This window comes from Seriola aureovittata, chromosome 2 (assembly GCF_021018895.1).
Source record: "Seriola aureovittata isolate HTS-2021-v1 ecotype China chromosome 2, ASM2101889v1, whole genome shotgun sequence".
Lineage (NCBI taxonomy): Eukaryota > Metazoa > Chordata > Actinopteri > Carangiformes > Carangidae > Seriola > Seriola aureovittata.
The window spans coordinates 24793113-24808739 of NC_079365.1; the positions used below are offsets into that span (position 1 = coordinate 24793113).

Below are 15627 nucleotides of genomic sequence, written 5' to 3' on the forward strand. Positions count from 1 at the left end.
CTACACTGATAACCAAATGGTTTGTGTCAGAAACATCCTTTAAACGTTTGCTTAGGTCATTCAGTGATGTTGCCACCACCGGGCTTGGGTATTTACAAACTGTAAAAACAGAGATTCAGCCCATCTGTGAGAAGTTATAGCACCACGAGGACCTTTACTTTTTTTTACTGAGGTTACCAGACAGGAAACCATTTTCATGATTTGACCTTTACTGTTGTGGCCTTTGATACATCGATGGTGCTGTCTCCCTCTGCTGCAGTAAATTGTCCTACAATAAGCAAGTCCAAAGATTTATTTCAAAAATATACTGAAGGGAATAAAGGACAGAGACAAGAAATCTCAAGTTCTCCAAAGATCTTTGTTAATATATTTTAAATATTTAGTGCAAATTGGCAGCTACTTGGTAGTAAATTACATTACAGCTGAAACACCAACAACCAGCCATGACAGGAGTCATTTTTCTACACCAAAATTTTTTAAAAACTATCAAGCCAAATTAATGTGGACCCACAAACCATGAGGACCATGTTTGATTGTTGAAAAACTACTTCAGAATGACAGATATATATGCAGCTTCATAAAAACCTCCACTCCTTTCAGAAAGGCTTTCCAGTGGATTTTGGAACCCGGCTGCAGGGATTTGCTCCCATTCAGCCACAAGATCATTAGTGAGGTCAGACTCTGATGTTGGACAATAAGCTCTGGCTCTTTCAAATGTCATTTCTGCAATTCATGCCAGTCAAGTCTTCAACACCAAACTGGGATATGGCTTTGTGCATGTATGGGGGGCATTGTCATGTTGAAAAAGAAAAGAGCCTTCCCCAAATTGCCACCACCAATGTGTGGGCGCAGTATTTTTCTAAAATGTACTGTGGCATAAAAATCCCCCTTGATTGGATCTGAGGGGGCTAGACTATGAAAAACAGCCAAATATCAGAAGTATGCAAAAGTATATGGATAAGGGTCTGCATACTTTGGGCTAAGTAATGCATCTTCCAGCCACAATAGTTTTTAGATGGCTTCATGTTCAGTCATAAAACAAGTATTCTCAGCAGGTAAAACTGTATTCAAATATAAAACCTCTATAAATCTTAAAGGAAATTAAAATTATACAGTAAATCTGGATCTCAACTACGTTGCTGTTTCTATGTGGTGTCGTGACATTAGATTTCCAGCAGGAGGCACACTGAGTTAAAGCTGGGCCTCCTATGGCTACAGTTCAGTGTGCATGCAACTGTATTAAGGGAGGCACCACTTGGCATTTAGGGGAAAAAAAATAGGACTTCACTGGATTTTCAACCCTTGGATGCTCAGTAAGAACAGTCAGTCTTCATTTGATTCAGTGGCACAGTGCGGGAAATCATTTCTGAAAGCCAGCATCACAAGAAAACAGTGTTCAGTGATTTATGTCTGTTTCAATTTCATTCATTCAAAAGGACTACAGATGAAAAATCCAGCGGAGCTTTGCATCAGCACATCTCTGATCTTCCCGGTGCCTAATTTTACTGTACAGACCTTGACCATAGCTAGGCAAATTGGATTGGGCTGCCGTCATCACAGAGCAGTGTTAAATCAGTGTAGTAAATGGGTCTGAGATGCATCAGTGCCTGTGTCTGGGACAGTAGCCGGCCACCCCATCTCCGCAAAGCCCCGGAAAAGGGTCCTGTCGTCAGATTATTGGACTGGAAAAATGAATGTACAGTCTCCATCGACCTCATACAGGAAACCCCCCCCCCCCTTTCCCTCTCCACAGATGTAGCCCACGATACAGCTTATGCACACTTCATCCTGAAACCAACAGTCTCAAGCGGTGCCACATTTACAGCCTGATAGTCTGGAACATAGTGCTGGTCTTGAATTAATATGTTGTGTTGTTTCATGACACTTTCCTGTGCTCTGTTTTTATCTCAGCTCCACTAACACAAATTCATACCAACTTGATTGATACGGCACTTAAAAATTGAACTTAAACTCCTTGCTATCTGAGTAATGCAGCTTCAGTATCAACACAGAGGTGACGTAGAGCCAAATTTAACATAAAGCAATATATTATGAACTAAACTGAAAAAACAGACCTCTTTAGCCGTACTTTAAGCAGATAATCTGACATTTCTGTACCAACTCTGATAAACATAGTGACATGTTGTTACTAGTTAACATATGTGTTAACAGGTACCATATGATTTACATTTTTAAACATAATATTGTGAAAAAACGGTGATGTATCAAATTTTCCACCTGGGGCTGAGTATTATACTGGTGGAATCCAAACTGCACACCCAGACGACCACACGCAGACATGATACAGGGATGATTCATACACCCTGGGGTGCTGCTGTAATGGTCCATTATTCACGTGGCTGAGGACGCTGGTGAAGGTGGAGGCGGGTTTGGTGTTGAGGGGGTGAGCGGTGGTGAGGGCCCTCTAGATCCAGTACTTTACTGACCCTTGTTGGGGAATGAGAGCTCCATATTGACCCCAGATGTGTTTGAGCTGCTGACTTTGGAGGTCTATGTGCACTATGTGTCTGTGTAACAGTAACTCATGACTGGCTCTGCTGGAAAAGCTTTATATTGTTGTTCTTCCTTCAACCACTTTGAAACATATGCAAATGACAAATTAACTCAGCTTGAAAGAAATATTTGAGGATGATTTGTGGGTCTCCGTCTTGTGGGTGTGTGTAGTATTCAGAGGCAGGAAAACCACATCCCTTCTTACTGAGCCGTAGCCCATAAAGGACTGACCCCAAGAGGTGGTCTCACGAAACTGTAATCCCAGCAGCGCCTGCGGAAGACCAAGACCAGAGAGGCCAAAGCTCAATTTTTGTGCAGATGGGTTTAAGTAGGTCAGAAAACGTGTGAGGCTTCAATAGTCAGGGAAGCACTCAGTGACTATAGAGAGGTCTAACACGGGCAGGAAAGGGAAATTGAATGCAGACTGCCAGGGGCACAGATCCAGGATCAGATGACTGCAGCAAACCCTTTGTGCATTACAGAATGTGTTTGTCGATACACATAGTTTCCACGAGTGAGGCTGTAAAGTATTCCAATATTTAGAAAATTACACTCACTTTCATACTGTACATGCCAAGCCTTTAACAGATCCACTCACTACATGGGCAAAGCTTTATTATGGTTACCATGGAAATGACATTGCCAGAGGAGCAAACTAAGCCAACGGCTTAGCTACAGTATACAGTGATGTAGGAAAAGAGAGCAATGAAATGCATTCGGTGCATGTGTGAGTGGAAAACGATATATAATTTCCTCTGTAATATAGATCTGTATGTTTTCACTATCAAAGGAATTAAATATTCCTTTTCTTTTTGGGTCAATCATACAGTTTTCCACACCAGATTGCTTGAATTAAATAAAACCAGAAACCAGTGCTACTGTAAGTCCTGGAAATATCAATATATAAATGGAAATAAAAACAATAGCTTTGTATGCAGACACATTCCCCCCACAGTATCAATTACAAAACAATCTAATTAAGTGGTTAGCATGACGTCTTCACACCAGTCTCTCTCACTGTCAGTCTGTCTACCCCATCTTTGTCCCTCTGTCCGACTCTCATTTTCACCGTCTATGTTTCTCTCTCTTTTTTTCCTTTCTTTCTTCTCTTCATCTCAAACAAACCAGCAGCAAGAGATGCACATCCTCCACACGTACATCCGTTCAGAAGCTATCACACTGACACACAAGGCAGCCCATCAGTGGGTCAGTGGAAGACGGTTGCCATGGTAGCACATCCCGAGCCATGTTGCCGCATGATCAGAGGTGTGATGCTGCTGAACCAGTCTCCTTTCTCTGCTCTGCATCGCTGCCTGCATGCTGCTACACAGAAACACAAGCTAGTGCAGTCCAGATCCCCAGATGTCCACATGCTCGCATACACAGGAGTACAGGACAACAGTGTAGGATAATAATCCAGTCATTTTGTCTCAACCTGCACCATGTCTTTTTCCACAATGTGTAATCTGTATGCATGGGCTATGATGAAACTGTGCTTTGTTCTGTGTAACGTGTGAGGCTATGAACAGCATATGGTGCCATTATGAGATCTAATAAATTTTCCAGACGAGTAACATGTGAACAATAAAACTATCTAATTCATCTGTGATATTTATCCAAAACAGATCTGTGTCTGGTAAAATATATTCTATATCATATCTATAGTATAGTCTATATTTAAGTCTTGCGTGAGACGCCAAATTAGGTAAATGTACTTCCCTGTCCATTCTTGTCTAAAATTCCTGTTCTCTACAGCTCACGTTATATTATTATTAGGCTTGACAGTGATATCGACCCTCTTCATTTGGCATAAAATTAAAGCTACTCTAATCAATATTATTTTATTAAAGATAGATCAAACCATTATGTGTAATGTGAAGCAGCTGTTGTCAGTGGAAAAAAAGCTCTGATGAAGCCACTCTATGCTCTAAGTTAGTGACTAGTTGGTAAAAATAGTGGAGCTTTAAACTGTTAAATGAGCAAGATATTAGCGGAAGAGTTAGTGGAAACCAAACCTGAGCTAACAGGAGGGTGAACATACTTATATTCATCAGGTCGCTTGAAACACAACTCCAAATGAATTCTGATGTTGCTCCTTCTCTGTGTAAACCTGAAACTGTTAACATGTTCACCATATTCATTTCATTATTTGGCAAACCTTAATGTCGATATGATTACAGCTTGTTGTGCTGCCCCAAAGGGTAAAAAAAAAAAAAATTACTTAATCCAGGTTTAAATCGGGGTATAACTGTATCAGCAGCAGTAGGTCTCAGCTTGGCTAGAGCAACAGTCCATGACTGGGACTGAAGGGGAATTAAGTAAACTGAGCAATTCTATAAATCTCGTGCTTTAAATTACAAGTGAACTTCAAAAACAATATCAGTCAAACCTAACTGCCAATATAGATTTATTAAAAGCTGACACACGATGAATTATTCTGATGCTCAGGTGCAGCGTAAAACTAACTTAGTATTCTATGTTTCGTGTTTTACGAGAGATTCATGAAAAAAAAAAACATTTTGTGCAACAAGAGCTAGCCTGAAAGTAAGGCAGGGCTTCAGCTTTCTATGAAGCACTGTACTCATCAATAGCTCATTATTGTAGCCAAAGCGCCTTTCGCTGCTTCCCTCCTCAGTCAGCCAAAGAGTTTGGACACAAACCAAATGCTGAAAGACATTTGCCTTTTTTCATTGAGACGTTCCAATTTAAGGTTTTCGAAACTGTTAATCTGCCAAGACGATACATAAATCTGTCAATAATCATGTTCAGGCTTCCTGTGAAATTCTTGCGTTCTGTTACAAACATTAGGCTTGGGTTCATCCCATCAACGAAATGACATTATGGAAAAAACAAGTCATTCTCCTGGTGAACATCTGCATTAGACATGAAAAGTGAACCTAAACCAAACTGCTTACATATACTATATTTGAGTGCCTGTAAAACATCAGCCATAATTGACTGAACACCGCTGAAATGACACTGAATGCTGATTAGGAGTCATAATATATATGCCAGACATGGAAAACGCAGCCATACCACCAATAATATAATGTGATTACTGCTCTACTCATAAACCAGTGTTTTAAATATGGCTTACAGTGGGGTGATATCATATGAGTGATAGTTAAACTTTGCCAGTATGGTGTGAAGAATGTAACCACAGGAAACAGTTATGACTTTGGACGTGGTGAGAAGTGGTCAAGGTTAAATAAGAAGCCGTCTCAACATTCCTCTGAGACATGAAACACTCACTCACTGTACGGTGGTCTCAAAAATATTCAGTGAAATGAGCATGAGCTTGTTTTATTAAATGCAACTAATATTTCAAGCAGACACAGAGTCTACTGAGGGAGATGGGAAATTATGAATAATTGTAATATTACACTGGACGTAAGTATGGCAATTTCACTTGTGACTAAAAGTAAATAGTTCCTCTATATTTCCACATCAGCAACTGCAAGTTGGACGATGCACTGATTGACCATAAAAATAGCAGCCACTGTAAAAACATCAGCCATTACGAGATCTAATAATGCGATCCAGTACAACAACATCACAAAGTACAGTCTAAGTTATTACCACAAAGTTGAATCACTGCCTCTGTGACCCGATGTCAAATAGAGGGGCACTCAGAGAGCGCAGACCTCCACCAGGCTAAAGTCAAACAACATACACCAGACTTAGGAGAGAAAAATTCAAATTCATAGTAAACGATCTGGATTCGCCCCAAAATTCTATGGGTTCTTCCCGGGTCAACGGCTCGTCCCTTCACCATGTTCGGTGCAAATTGGTACTTTTTGCGTAATCCTGCTGACAAATAAACAGACACGGGTGAAAAACATAACGTCCATGGCGAAGGCAACAACAACTTCAGAAGGCATTATTCAGTATGTCAGGGCTGTGTGTATGTCAGCTTTTTTTTTTCTGAGTTCTTCTATCCTCTGGTGGTCAAACACAGATAATGCAGGTTTAAGCAGGTATTGTCGGTCTTTATGGTTTATTGTGAGATGACATACAGTAATATTAGCAATGATAGCAACTGCCAACAGATGAATACTCTATAATACTCTCTCTATTTCCTGGGACAACAGGAAGGATGTATTAATGATTAATAAAACAGCATCAGAATAATTTTTTCTTCAACTGGGACAAAGCAGATTAACATGAAGCTTTGTGTCACTGTAGCGATGTCACTATTCCTCTCTGGTTGAAAGATGGGAGTCCATGAGGAGATTGGCATGTATTTGGTACCAGATTATTGATGAGGCGGACACCCAGAAGCAGTGATTACTGTCAGCGTGTATACATTTAGCCTTAGCTAGCCAGCGCTGTCTGGTGTGGGTTAATCAATATCCATTAGATATCCAGTGATGTGCTGCAGTTCCATTTTGCTCCCTTATTATACAGTCTCATATAAAAAGGGTTGAGCAACAACATGTCTTTTGTCTTATTATTTCACATGTCTCTTTCCAGATTGTTTGAAGCATTATGTACATTGGTTTTTACATTATCCAAGCATTATAATTTAAACTCTACAATTCAGATAGAGTAAATTATACTAAGGCTAATTCAAAATCAGTCAAATGTACGGCAATGTTAAACTGGGTTTAGTAAAAGCGAGCACAAATTGCACCTCTCCTTACAGTCTATTTCAAGATGGTTTCCATGGTTACGCAGGAGGAGCCTGATCTATTTTCAAGAGCTGGTAGCTCATGGTTCTCAATGAGGTGAACTGTGAGTGTGTGACAGGGGGTGTACAGTACAAATACAAATGTATCACAGAATTTGCAAGAGGATACTATAAGAAGAAATCAGAGCATGTGCTGTGGAGCCTGCTTCAAAAATTAGATTAGCTAGTAATCTACACCAAAGGCTGCTGGTATCTTTATGAGGGGGGCAGGATTAACTCTTGATATACAGTATTCCTGCAGGAGAATCAGGGATAGTTTCCACTGAGACTAATGCAACTACAGACCAGCAAAGCATAGAAATCAGTTCTATCCTCCAACTACAAGCACGCAACCTATTCAAGGTCAAAGCGAATACATATCTTGGTGCATTTTGGCATCCAGCCTATTACGACTCTCGAGATAACCCACAGAAAGAGACATTTCCATAGCATGTATGCAAACAAGCCCATAATCCTCTTGGTGTAAATGGTAATAATCTACTGTTGGGATCAGTTGGACTCATCAGGCTGTTTTCACAGTCACCTTGAAAGCGTCTCTGGGGACTGCTGACATTGGGGGCCCAAACACTGAGCATGATGAGGCATTTCTAAACAGCAGTTATGTAAAAACAGTTAGCATTTTTGGTGCCTGTGGTGTTATAAGCAGGGGCGAGTCCCCCAAGTTCACCTCTCGCATAAATTTGAATCACCACAGCAGAGCCGGTTCAGCAAAGGACAGGGCAAAATACACGTCAGATTTAAGTGGATTTTGAGTGCATGGATGTTACTGAGGAATGGACCCATATGACATAATCCCCTTTTAATCCTAACCTTATCAGGATTCTGCTGTCTGATCTTTTTCACCTCTTTCCTCCCAAAATGCTAAACCTTTTCACATGGAGCTAGTCATCCATTTTTATTTAATAGAATGTCTCGTCTTGGTTTTTTTGTTTGTTTTGTTTTTATCATTCTCCCCATCAGTCGTATCATGCCATCCTGATTCACCTCAGCTGCAAATTTTACAGACCTTCATTTAAACGGACCCAGTTAATTTTACACTTTTCCTTCTTTGCTCTAATTTCTACTCATCTAAAACGTGTCATGTCTTTCTTCTCCTCATTGCACTCTGTAGTAAGAACGTGACCTGGCATGCAGGGCCTAGCGAGCGCTCCAGAGATTGAGCTTAAATCCCACTGCATGTGCAACAGCGATAAAGCTGCTCAACCACACAAGAGAACTGTCCTGGATTCTTTCTCCCACTCTCTCCATCTCTCTCTGACTCTAGCTGTCAGTTGTCAACTTGAGAGAAGAAATTAGATAAAGACACACAAAGGATGTAAGAGGAGGACAGCAAGGGTGAAGGCAAAGAGTAGGAAGAAAAAAAGAGAAAGGAAGAGGAATCGTAAGATGTGGCATTCCTGTTAACAAGGAAAGCATTGTCACATTGTGTGATTTAAACTATTTGTTGCCTCTTTACCTGTTGAGTGTTCACAACATTTAGACCATGCGCAATTTATTCCAGAGCATTTATTGTGTAACCAAAGCGATATCTGATGAGTTTTCTCCTCAGTAAAAAAACTTGAGAAAGCGCTCTCTCAGAGTCAGCAAAAACAGCCTCTGACAATGTCATGAGCACTTTGAGAAAGAAAGACAGTGTGTCTGCAGAGACTGCTGATGAAAGCTCTTTGATACGTCTGCCAAGTGCAAAACATCAGATATCAACACATAGCAAAAACCCACCGTGTCGGCATTTAAAGTTTCCCTCATAAAAGTTTTTGGCACTGCAGTTGAAATGTATATGGTCTATGCAACCTAATTAGATAGTGAAATGTGGCGTGGAACAATGTCTAGCAATTACAGCTGAAGGCCTACCAGCTTCCTGACTCCAGCGAGTCAAATGCAATTCGACAACATTTCCTAGCTGACCTTTTCAAAGTCATAAGGTAGAGGCCCAAAGGACAAACCAGCATCCAGTCGTCTGCAGTCACTAATTGGTTCATGTTGTCATGGTAACAAGAGGTTCAAAGCAATGCACGTCTTCAGATACTCTTACCCGTTAGCCAGGTTGTCGTCATCGTCATCCGGCAGGCTCTTTCCTAGAAGGTCACTGTCACTCAGGTAACCAGACTTGAGATCGGTGTCATCCACATCCAACCCTTCGATGAGCTCAATGCGAGACGTGCTGCTGATGCGGCTGGAGCAGCGAGCTGGCATCGTATGGGCGGTATACTGGGAGCCAGTCTTACTCCCCTGGTATCCTCCGCCTGTTGCGGATGGGGCGTCACCTGCCTGAAGACGGGGGCTGGACTGACCGTGGCGCCAGGACAGAGGTGAAGAGCGGTTGGAGAGGCTAGATATGCTGCGAGCGTTGGTCTCATCACTGTCATAGCCCACATTACTGCTTTCCAGACAGCTGGAGAGACACATGGGGAAAGGGTCAGTGTGTGTTACCTTTATATATTTGAGCCATTTATAGTCTAGAATTACACACCAAATCATTATATCAACAATATTGCAAAGGATGAGACCAAAGAAGCAAGCAAAACATCTTTATTTCTCTGTCAGAAGTCCTTAAAAGAAACCTACAGTGGCATTGGGTTACTACTGAGCCATATACACTGTGGCACTGTATTGTCTTCAGGGACTAAAGCTAGAAATGTGGCATCTCAACCCAAAGGCAAAGAGGAGAATGACCCGATATCTCTGTCTCAACATGGCATCTATCTCTTGGAGTAATATATATTTATACTCACCAGCAGACAACATCATTCTCCTGCCAAGGAGCTTTGCTTCACATGACCACACCCAAGAAATGCTGCCGCAAATGGCAATACACCGCTTACCATTACTCGTTATAGTGTATATCATAGTTTTCCTATTCACTCCTATTCCTATTCACGCACTGTAAGTGGGTCAGTGTTAGAAATGTCCTCCAAATGGCTGCGAGCGTCTGTGTCTGCTGATTACATAACTAGATGAACCAGCTCACCCAAATAAATATTGCAATGGCTACGACCATGGGGATATTTTTATCCATTGTTGATGGATAATTTATCAATATGGAGGCTAAGTGGTGCCATATGCCGGTACTGAAAATGAGAATTTTTACTTTTGTCAATGAGTGACATTGTATGTTGATTAACAGACATTTGAATCATTGACAGCAGAGATCAAATAATGTCTATCAAGATAACTACTGAGAATTCTTCTCAACCATTCATTAATATTACTAGTCAATGTCAAGTATGTATAATCACAAGATTTCACAGTTAAGATAATGGATAGCTGACTGATGGATAAAAAACATGTTGTTACTGATATTATAAATTAATTTGAAAGCGCTTTTGTTTTTTTGGTTATTCCTTAATATATAAGTTATTTAAAGGAGCTATTTGTTCATTTTGCTATCACTGCATAGCCAGTGTTAGCATTTACAGCTGTTTATTTACTAGTCTAGAAGAAACTTCAGTTCAGCATCGAACTTCATTCCTTTCCTCACTAAGAGCTCTCCAGTGGTGGAAAGCAATGCCTTGTTTTACTAACCAGCGAGCCCCGACCCGGTTCGGACTATCTTGTCACGTTCTGATACAGTGTCCAGGCTGCCCTGAAGAAGTAGCGCTCTCTAAATGAACTTAAACATATCTTAGGCATGTCTGTATTATAATGTTTTGTTAACTATTTTTGACATACACTGATGCCAAAATATATGTGATGGTAAAATTGTCTCTAGTAGACATAGTAAAACAGAAGAATTTAAAGCTGCTTTAATTCATTTCTGGCCACTAGGTGGCAGAAAAAAAACAAAACAAGCTGGCAGACACATAACCACCACCATATCACTAGCTTATAAAGGTTTTATTATTCACATTTTAGAAAACAACTGCATAATTATGCAACAATATTAGCATTTATTTAAGGCTGTGTTTCTGGGCATCTGATAGTTAAGTATTTTATTGGTGTTTCAGCTACAGTTTAGGAAAAATTGCTTGCTGATGTTTGTTTGCCCTAACGGGCGGATGAGAGGAGCTTATACACAACCATTCTGCAAATGTGAGCTAAATGAGGTTGAAAAGCTTCAGAGATTCAGAAATGTCTCCTATGCAACATCACAATGAGTGCCTATTTTAAATTAGAGATAATTGATTTGGTTTTAATATAGAAATACTCATTAATAGAAGTTTATAAGAGAATATAGAAGAGATATAAGCAGGTCATTGTTCCTTATCTTTGGGTTTTTGTTACACAGGATATTACATTCCAAGTATAATGTCCAAATGAAATAAAGAGCTGTTCTCCCCCAGTGTCTTGTTATGTTGTGGTTGTTGCAACAAATTATTGCCTGGGCCTTTTGCCTGTGAGAGCCAAACAGAGAGATGCCTAGAATGAAGTCATGACCAAGAAAAAGAGACGGGCTATTTAAGAAGGATGGAAGCCAGATGTTCACCAGGTGGCAACTCTCCAAGTGGCCACAACACAACTGTTTATACATGATTGTGTTATGTATCGATCCAGCAAGCTAGTTCACATAACAGTGTGTTTCCTTTCAGATTAAAACCATGGACGGGATTTGTCTTATGATTTTATCCTATGATTTTACAATGCGCTGTCTTCTGTTCGTATAAGACATTAGCCAGTGGAAAAGGAGACACCATTATGAAACAATACAAAATTCGAAAATGCTAATAGAGGGCACTTACCTATGGCTAAGCTGGGAGCCCCGCAGACTTGACATGGTGTCCTCCAAATTCTGGCGGAGGTCGAGGACATTCTGCACAGTCCGTTTCCTCTGAGACTCGGGGTCTGTGGGTCAGTCATGCAGAAAAAAGTTTATAAAACATTCACAGAGTCAAAGTAAAACTCAGATACAAGCTGCTGTTTCACTGTTGCGCGTGTGTGTGTGTGTGTGTGTGTGTGTGTGTGTGTGTGTGTGTGTGTGTGTGTGTATGAGTGTGTTATAAGAGAGGTCACACACACTAACGCATGTCCTTAATCGCATTTTTGTGTTTCTGGACTTATGTGACAGGTGTCTCCCTAGTAAACACGCAGCCAAAGCATGTTCACATCATTAGGCAGACAAATTTCACTCCATGAGCTGCTTCACCATGGTAACGCCAGCTGTACCCCCTCTGGAGTGACATGGTACATCCTGAAAATGTGATAGGTTGCCTGTTACTTAGAGCGCCCACCAGGGGGATGTATTCTGACATTTGTGCCACACCAGGATCTCTTTCAAGGCACTGAGGTTTTTTTTCTATCCAGAGTTTCTGTTTTCTGATCTGTAAAGTGTTTTCTCAGAGTCATTCAGCGGAAGTCGTGAAGCCAACAATATGCTGAACTGCAGCCAAAAGCACTTCACCTCCGATTAGCTTATTTAGATCAAGCTGCGCGCAATGTAAAGTGTCGAGACAGTGGGTCATGACCATGTCAAATCAATAGCGCAGAACAATTAAGAGTGTTGTTGTGTTAGCTGTAGCAAGTGACAGAAGCCTCAATGTTTCAAAAACACAAGGAGAGGCGATGATGTTTTCCACTGTGGCGTGTTTAGACAAAATCCCTTGGGGAGAGAAATGACTGGAAAGTCTGGGGAAGAGGCGAGGACATCAGGGGACCATACGTCAAACAATGTGGCGTCATCATAACTGGATGTTGAGCTGATTCAGCCAGGTGTCTATGAGGTGTGAATTTTCACACACAACATACATACACAATTTACACATTTAAAACCATACCAGCAGGAAGATTAAAGATCACACTATCATTTTCCATCATAACTGACAAATGTCACGCGACTGTTTGCATCTATAAAATGTGAAGTATTGCATTGTGGGATTATTAGCAGAACATAGATAGTACATGATGGTTTTGGACACAACAATAAATAAATATGCAACATGTGAAGTGAATCTGGTTCTAATGTTAGATTATCCATATCCTTCCTTTTCTTGAATTCTGAGTGTGTACAGTTGGTTTATAGACTGGTGACCTCCCCTCGTCTCCTAGAAATGATGTTTATACAGTCCACATTTCTTTTCCAGTTCTGTTATGGTGGTGAACACAATCGCTGCGTGAGTCATGTTCACAGAAAAGTAAAAGATTGTGGTTTTAGTTAAATGTTAATAAAGTACACTCATTCTGTCTCATGTTTCAAGTCACCATGGACTTTTTTTTTATTTTTTAAAGAGTAAACCAAAACTCTTTCGCTAACCTTAACATCACCATAAAAAAGTTTAATATAGCTATAGTTGCTACGACCATCATTTGTATTCCAAGACTGGATATTTGGCGAAGAGTAAAGAAGAGTGGGTCTAAGAATAAATCTTTCATCACATCATCACATTCTTGCAGCATCCTGTGATGCTGCTAATTTAATGCTCATTTCTGGGAATATCCTCAACCAGGAATCCTGGACACAGAGCCCACACGTGAATCACATCTGTTCTGAGTATATACTGTATTCAAAATTCACTGTGTTCCCATGCAGTGAATGATGGTCCTCTGGCACCCTGCATTGCAGTGATGCCTACAGTACAGAGAGGGAAAACTCGGACAGAATACTGAAGCAGATCTGAATCACTAAAGTCTTATGAATGATGCAACACCACAGGAAGTGCTCTATATTGAAATGGAGCAGAGGCAGATTACAGTGTGGCAAAAGGGATTCTAAAACATTGTTAGAGGCCCTCAGTAATTAACCCTAGAAACACTACTAAATCCACATTAAAGGTCCTTGATGCTGCACCAGTTAAATCGAGGCATTAGCCTAATTTCCTATAAACAAACATGATGATCATGGGAAAACCAATAGTCCTTATAAGCAGTTCATTTTGAAGTTCGTTTCACTGAGTCACTTTTCTGAAAAAAAATGTTACTTTGGCACCAAACAAGAAGAGGGTGCTTTTCTTGTAGTTCAAGTCGACCAAGAGCTTTTCAGAGTTTCTCACAATGCCAGGTGAGTGGTCACTGTGAGTGAATGCCGATGTGAAAATAACTTGTTGGCTTAAATAAAAAAAAAGAGCACATTCAGCACTTCTCATACAACCCTCGCCGTGAATAGCCATCACTCACTATTTAACATGATCAGCCTTTAAATAAATTTGAAAGTTTCAGCTTTTAATGAACAGAAAACCAACGGCTCTCTGGCCCAAGAATCACAGCAGGGTTATGTAGCAGCTTTGCTGTAGATTTGTTCAAACTGGCTGCTTCAGATTCCACCCCCAGTTGTCTTCAAAAATACACACTCCCATTCAATCATCCCCACAACTTCTAAATTGTGTAAGAGGCAGACAGAGAGAAATTAACAATTCAAAACACAGGCTGTCTGCCATTTTATCTGTGATATTTAAATAATACATCATCAGAAATGACTTGACTGATATTTTGGGCTTGAAAAGGTCCCCTGTACCTTCTCCACTGTGAGTCTACATAGCTGTAGGCCATTGCTACGCTTGTGGACATCTTGCATGACAGATCATATACAATTAGGATGAAATGAGGTTTTCTCATTTCGTTGTTGTTTAGAGAAGAGCTCTTCCATGAGCAGCTACTGCTGTCTGTACTACTCTGATCTTCTGCTTTCTTTGTGGATATGAATCTATCGTCCTAATGACCTGGGATATATTCGTCATAGTACATTCATCATTTAAAAAAAAAAAAAAAAAAAGGCACGTGATTTGAGATTTATGTTCCTTTCATTTACTGCTATTGCAGTATATCCAACATTCTCGTGTTGTACGAAAGCCATGGTGCACAAACTTACATGGAGAGTTTAATAAATGAGTCTTTTTACAAAGTTGACCATTCTTGATGTCATAATGGTAAACAAAGAGACCTTCTATGTTCAGAAATAAAAGCATCCTTTCAGTGAGCTCATAATGAGATATACTGCAGAAGTAGAGCACAGCATTAAGCATTAATCAGGCCTTAAATATACTGCAGACTATGAATGGAAAGAGCTATTTAAAGTAACAATCATGTCCACTGTACTGTACATGTACAGTAAGGAAATGGGGTAAAAGGTCCAGTCTAACATGCAGAAAGGAGTATTCAGATACTGCTGTCCTGAATACATAACATCAATATTACTATAATTAAAGATATTTTTCTCCATTTATCACTTTAATTAATGCAAGTGAATTATCAGTGCTGCGATTGTTTCCCATCTTTCCATTTTTGGTGGCTGTTCTTCCTTTCATGGGCACAAAGCACTTGACTTGCATCACAGGCCCACATGGGATTATCATCTCAAATGATGATACATTATTCATTAAGATGATAAACTCCCTTTTTGAGAAATAATGACTTTGAATTGATTTGGAAACATCATTGAGGACAATGCGATGTATTGAGCAGAAAGGATGTATCAGCCCGAGGCATTCTGCTGCAAATTTTATGCAATTAGGTTGATAAAGCAAAGGTGGGTGTGGTGCAGAAATCTGCAGGGCTCT

At 40.3% G+C, this 15627-nt stretch overlaps 1 protein-coding gene across 10 annotated transcripts in view; it reads right to left on the reverse strand.

The window, feature by feature from the left end:
* Positions 1–15627, reverse strand: part of nav1b (neuron navigator 1b) — an 84355-nt gene that overhangs the window by 27475 nt on the left and 41253 nt on the right. For all 10 annotated transcript variants that reach the window (XM_056390864.1, XM_056390824.1, XM_056390832.1 and 7 more), the window contains 2 exons: positions 11881–11983; positions 9237–9596 (listed from right to left, as the gene is read on the reverse strand). In XM_056390864.1, coding sequence (XP_056246839.1) covers positions 9237–9596; positions 11881–11983 — 463 coding nt within the window. The remainder of the gene's footprint in view (positions 1–9236; positions 9597–11880; positions 11984–15627) is intronic.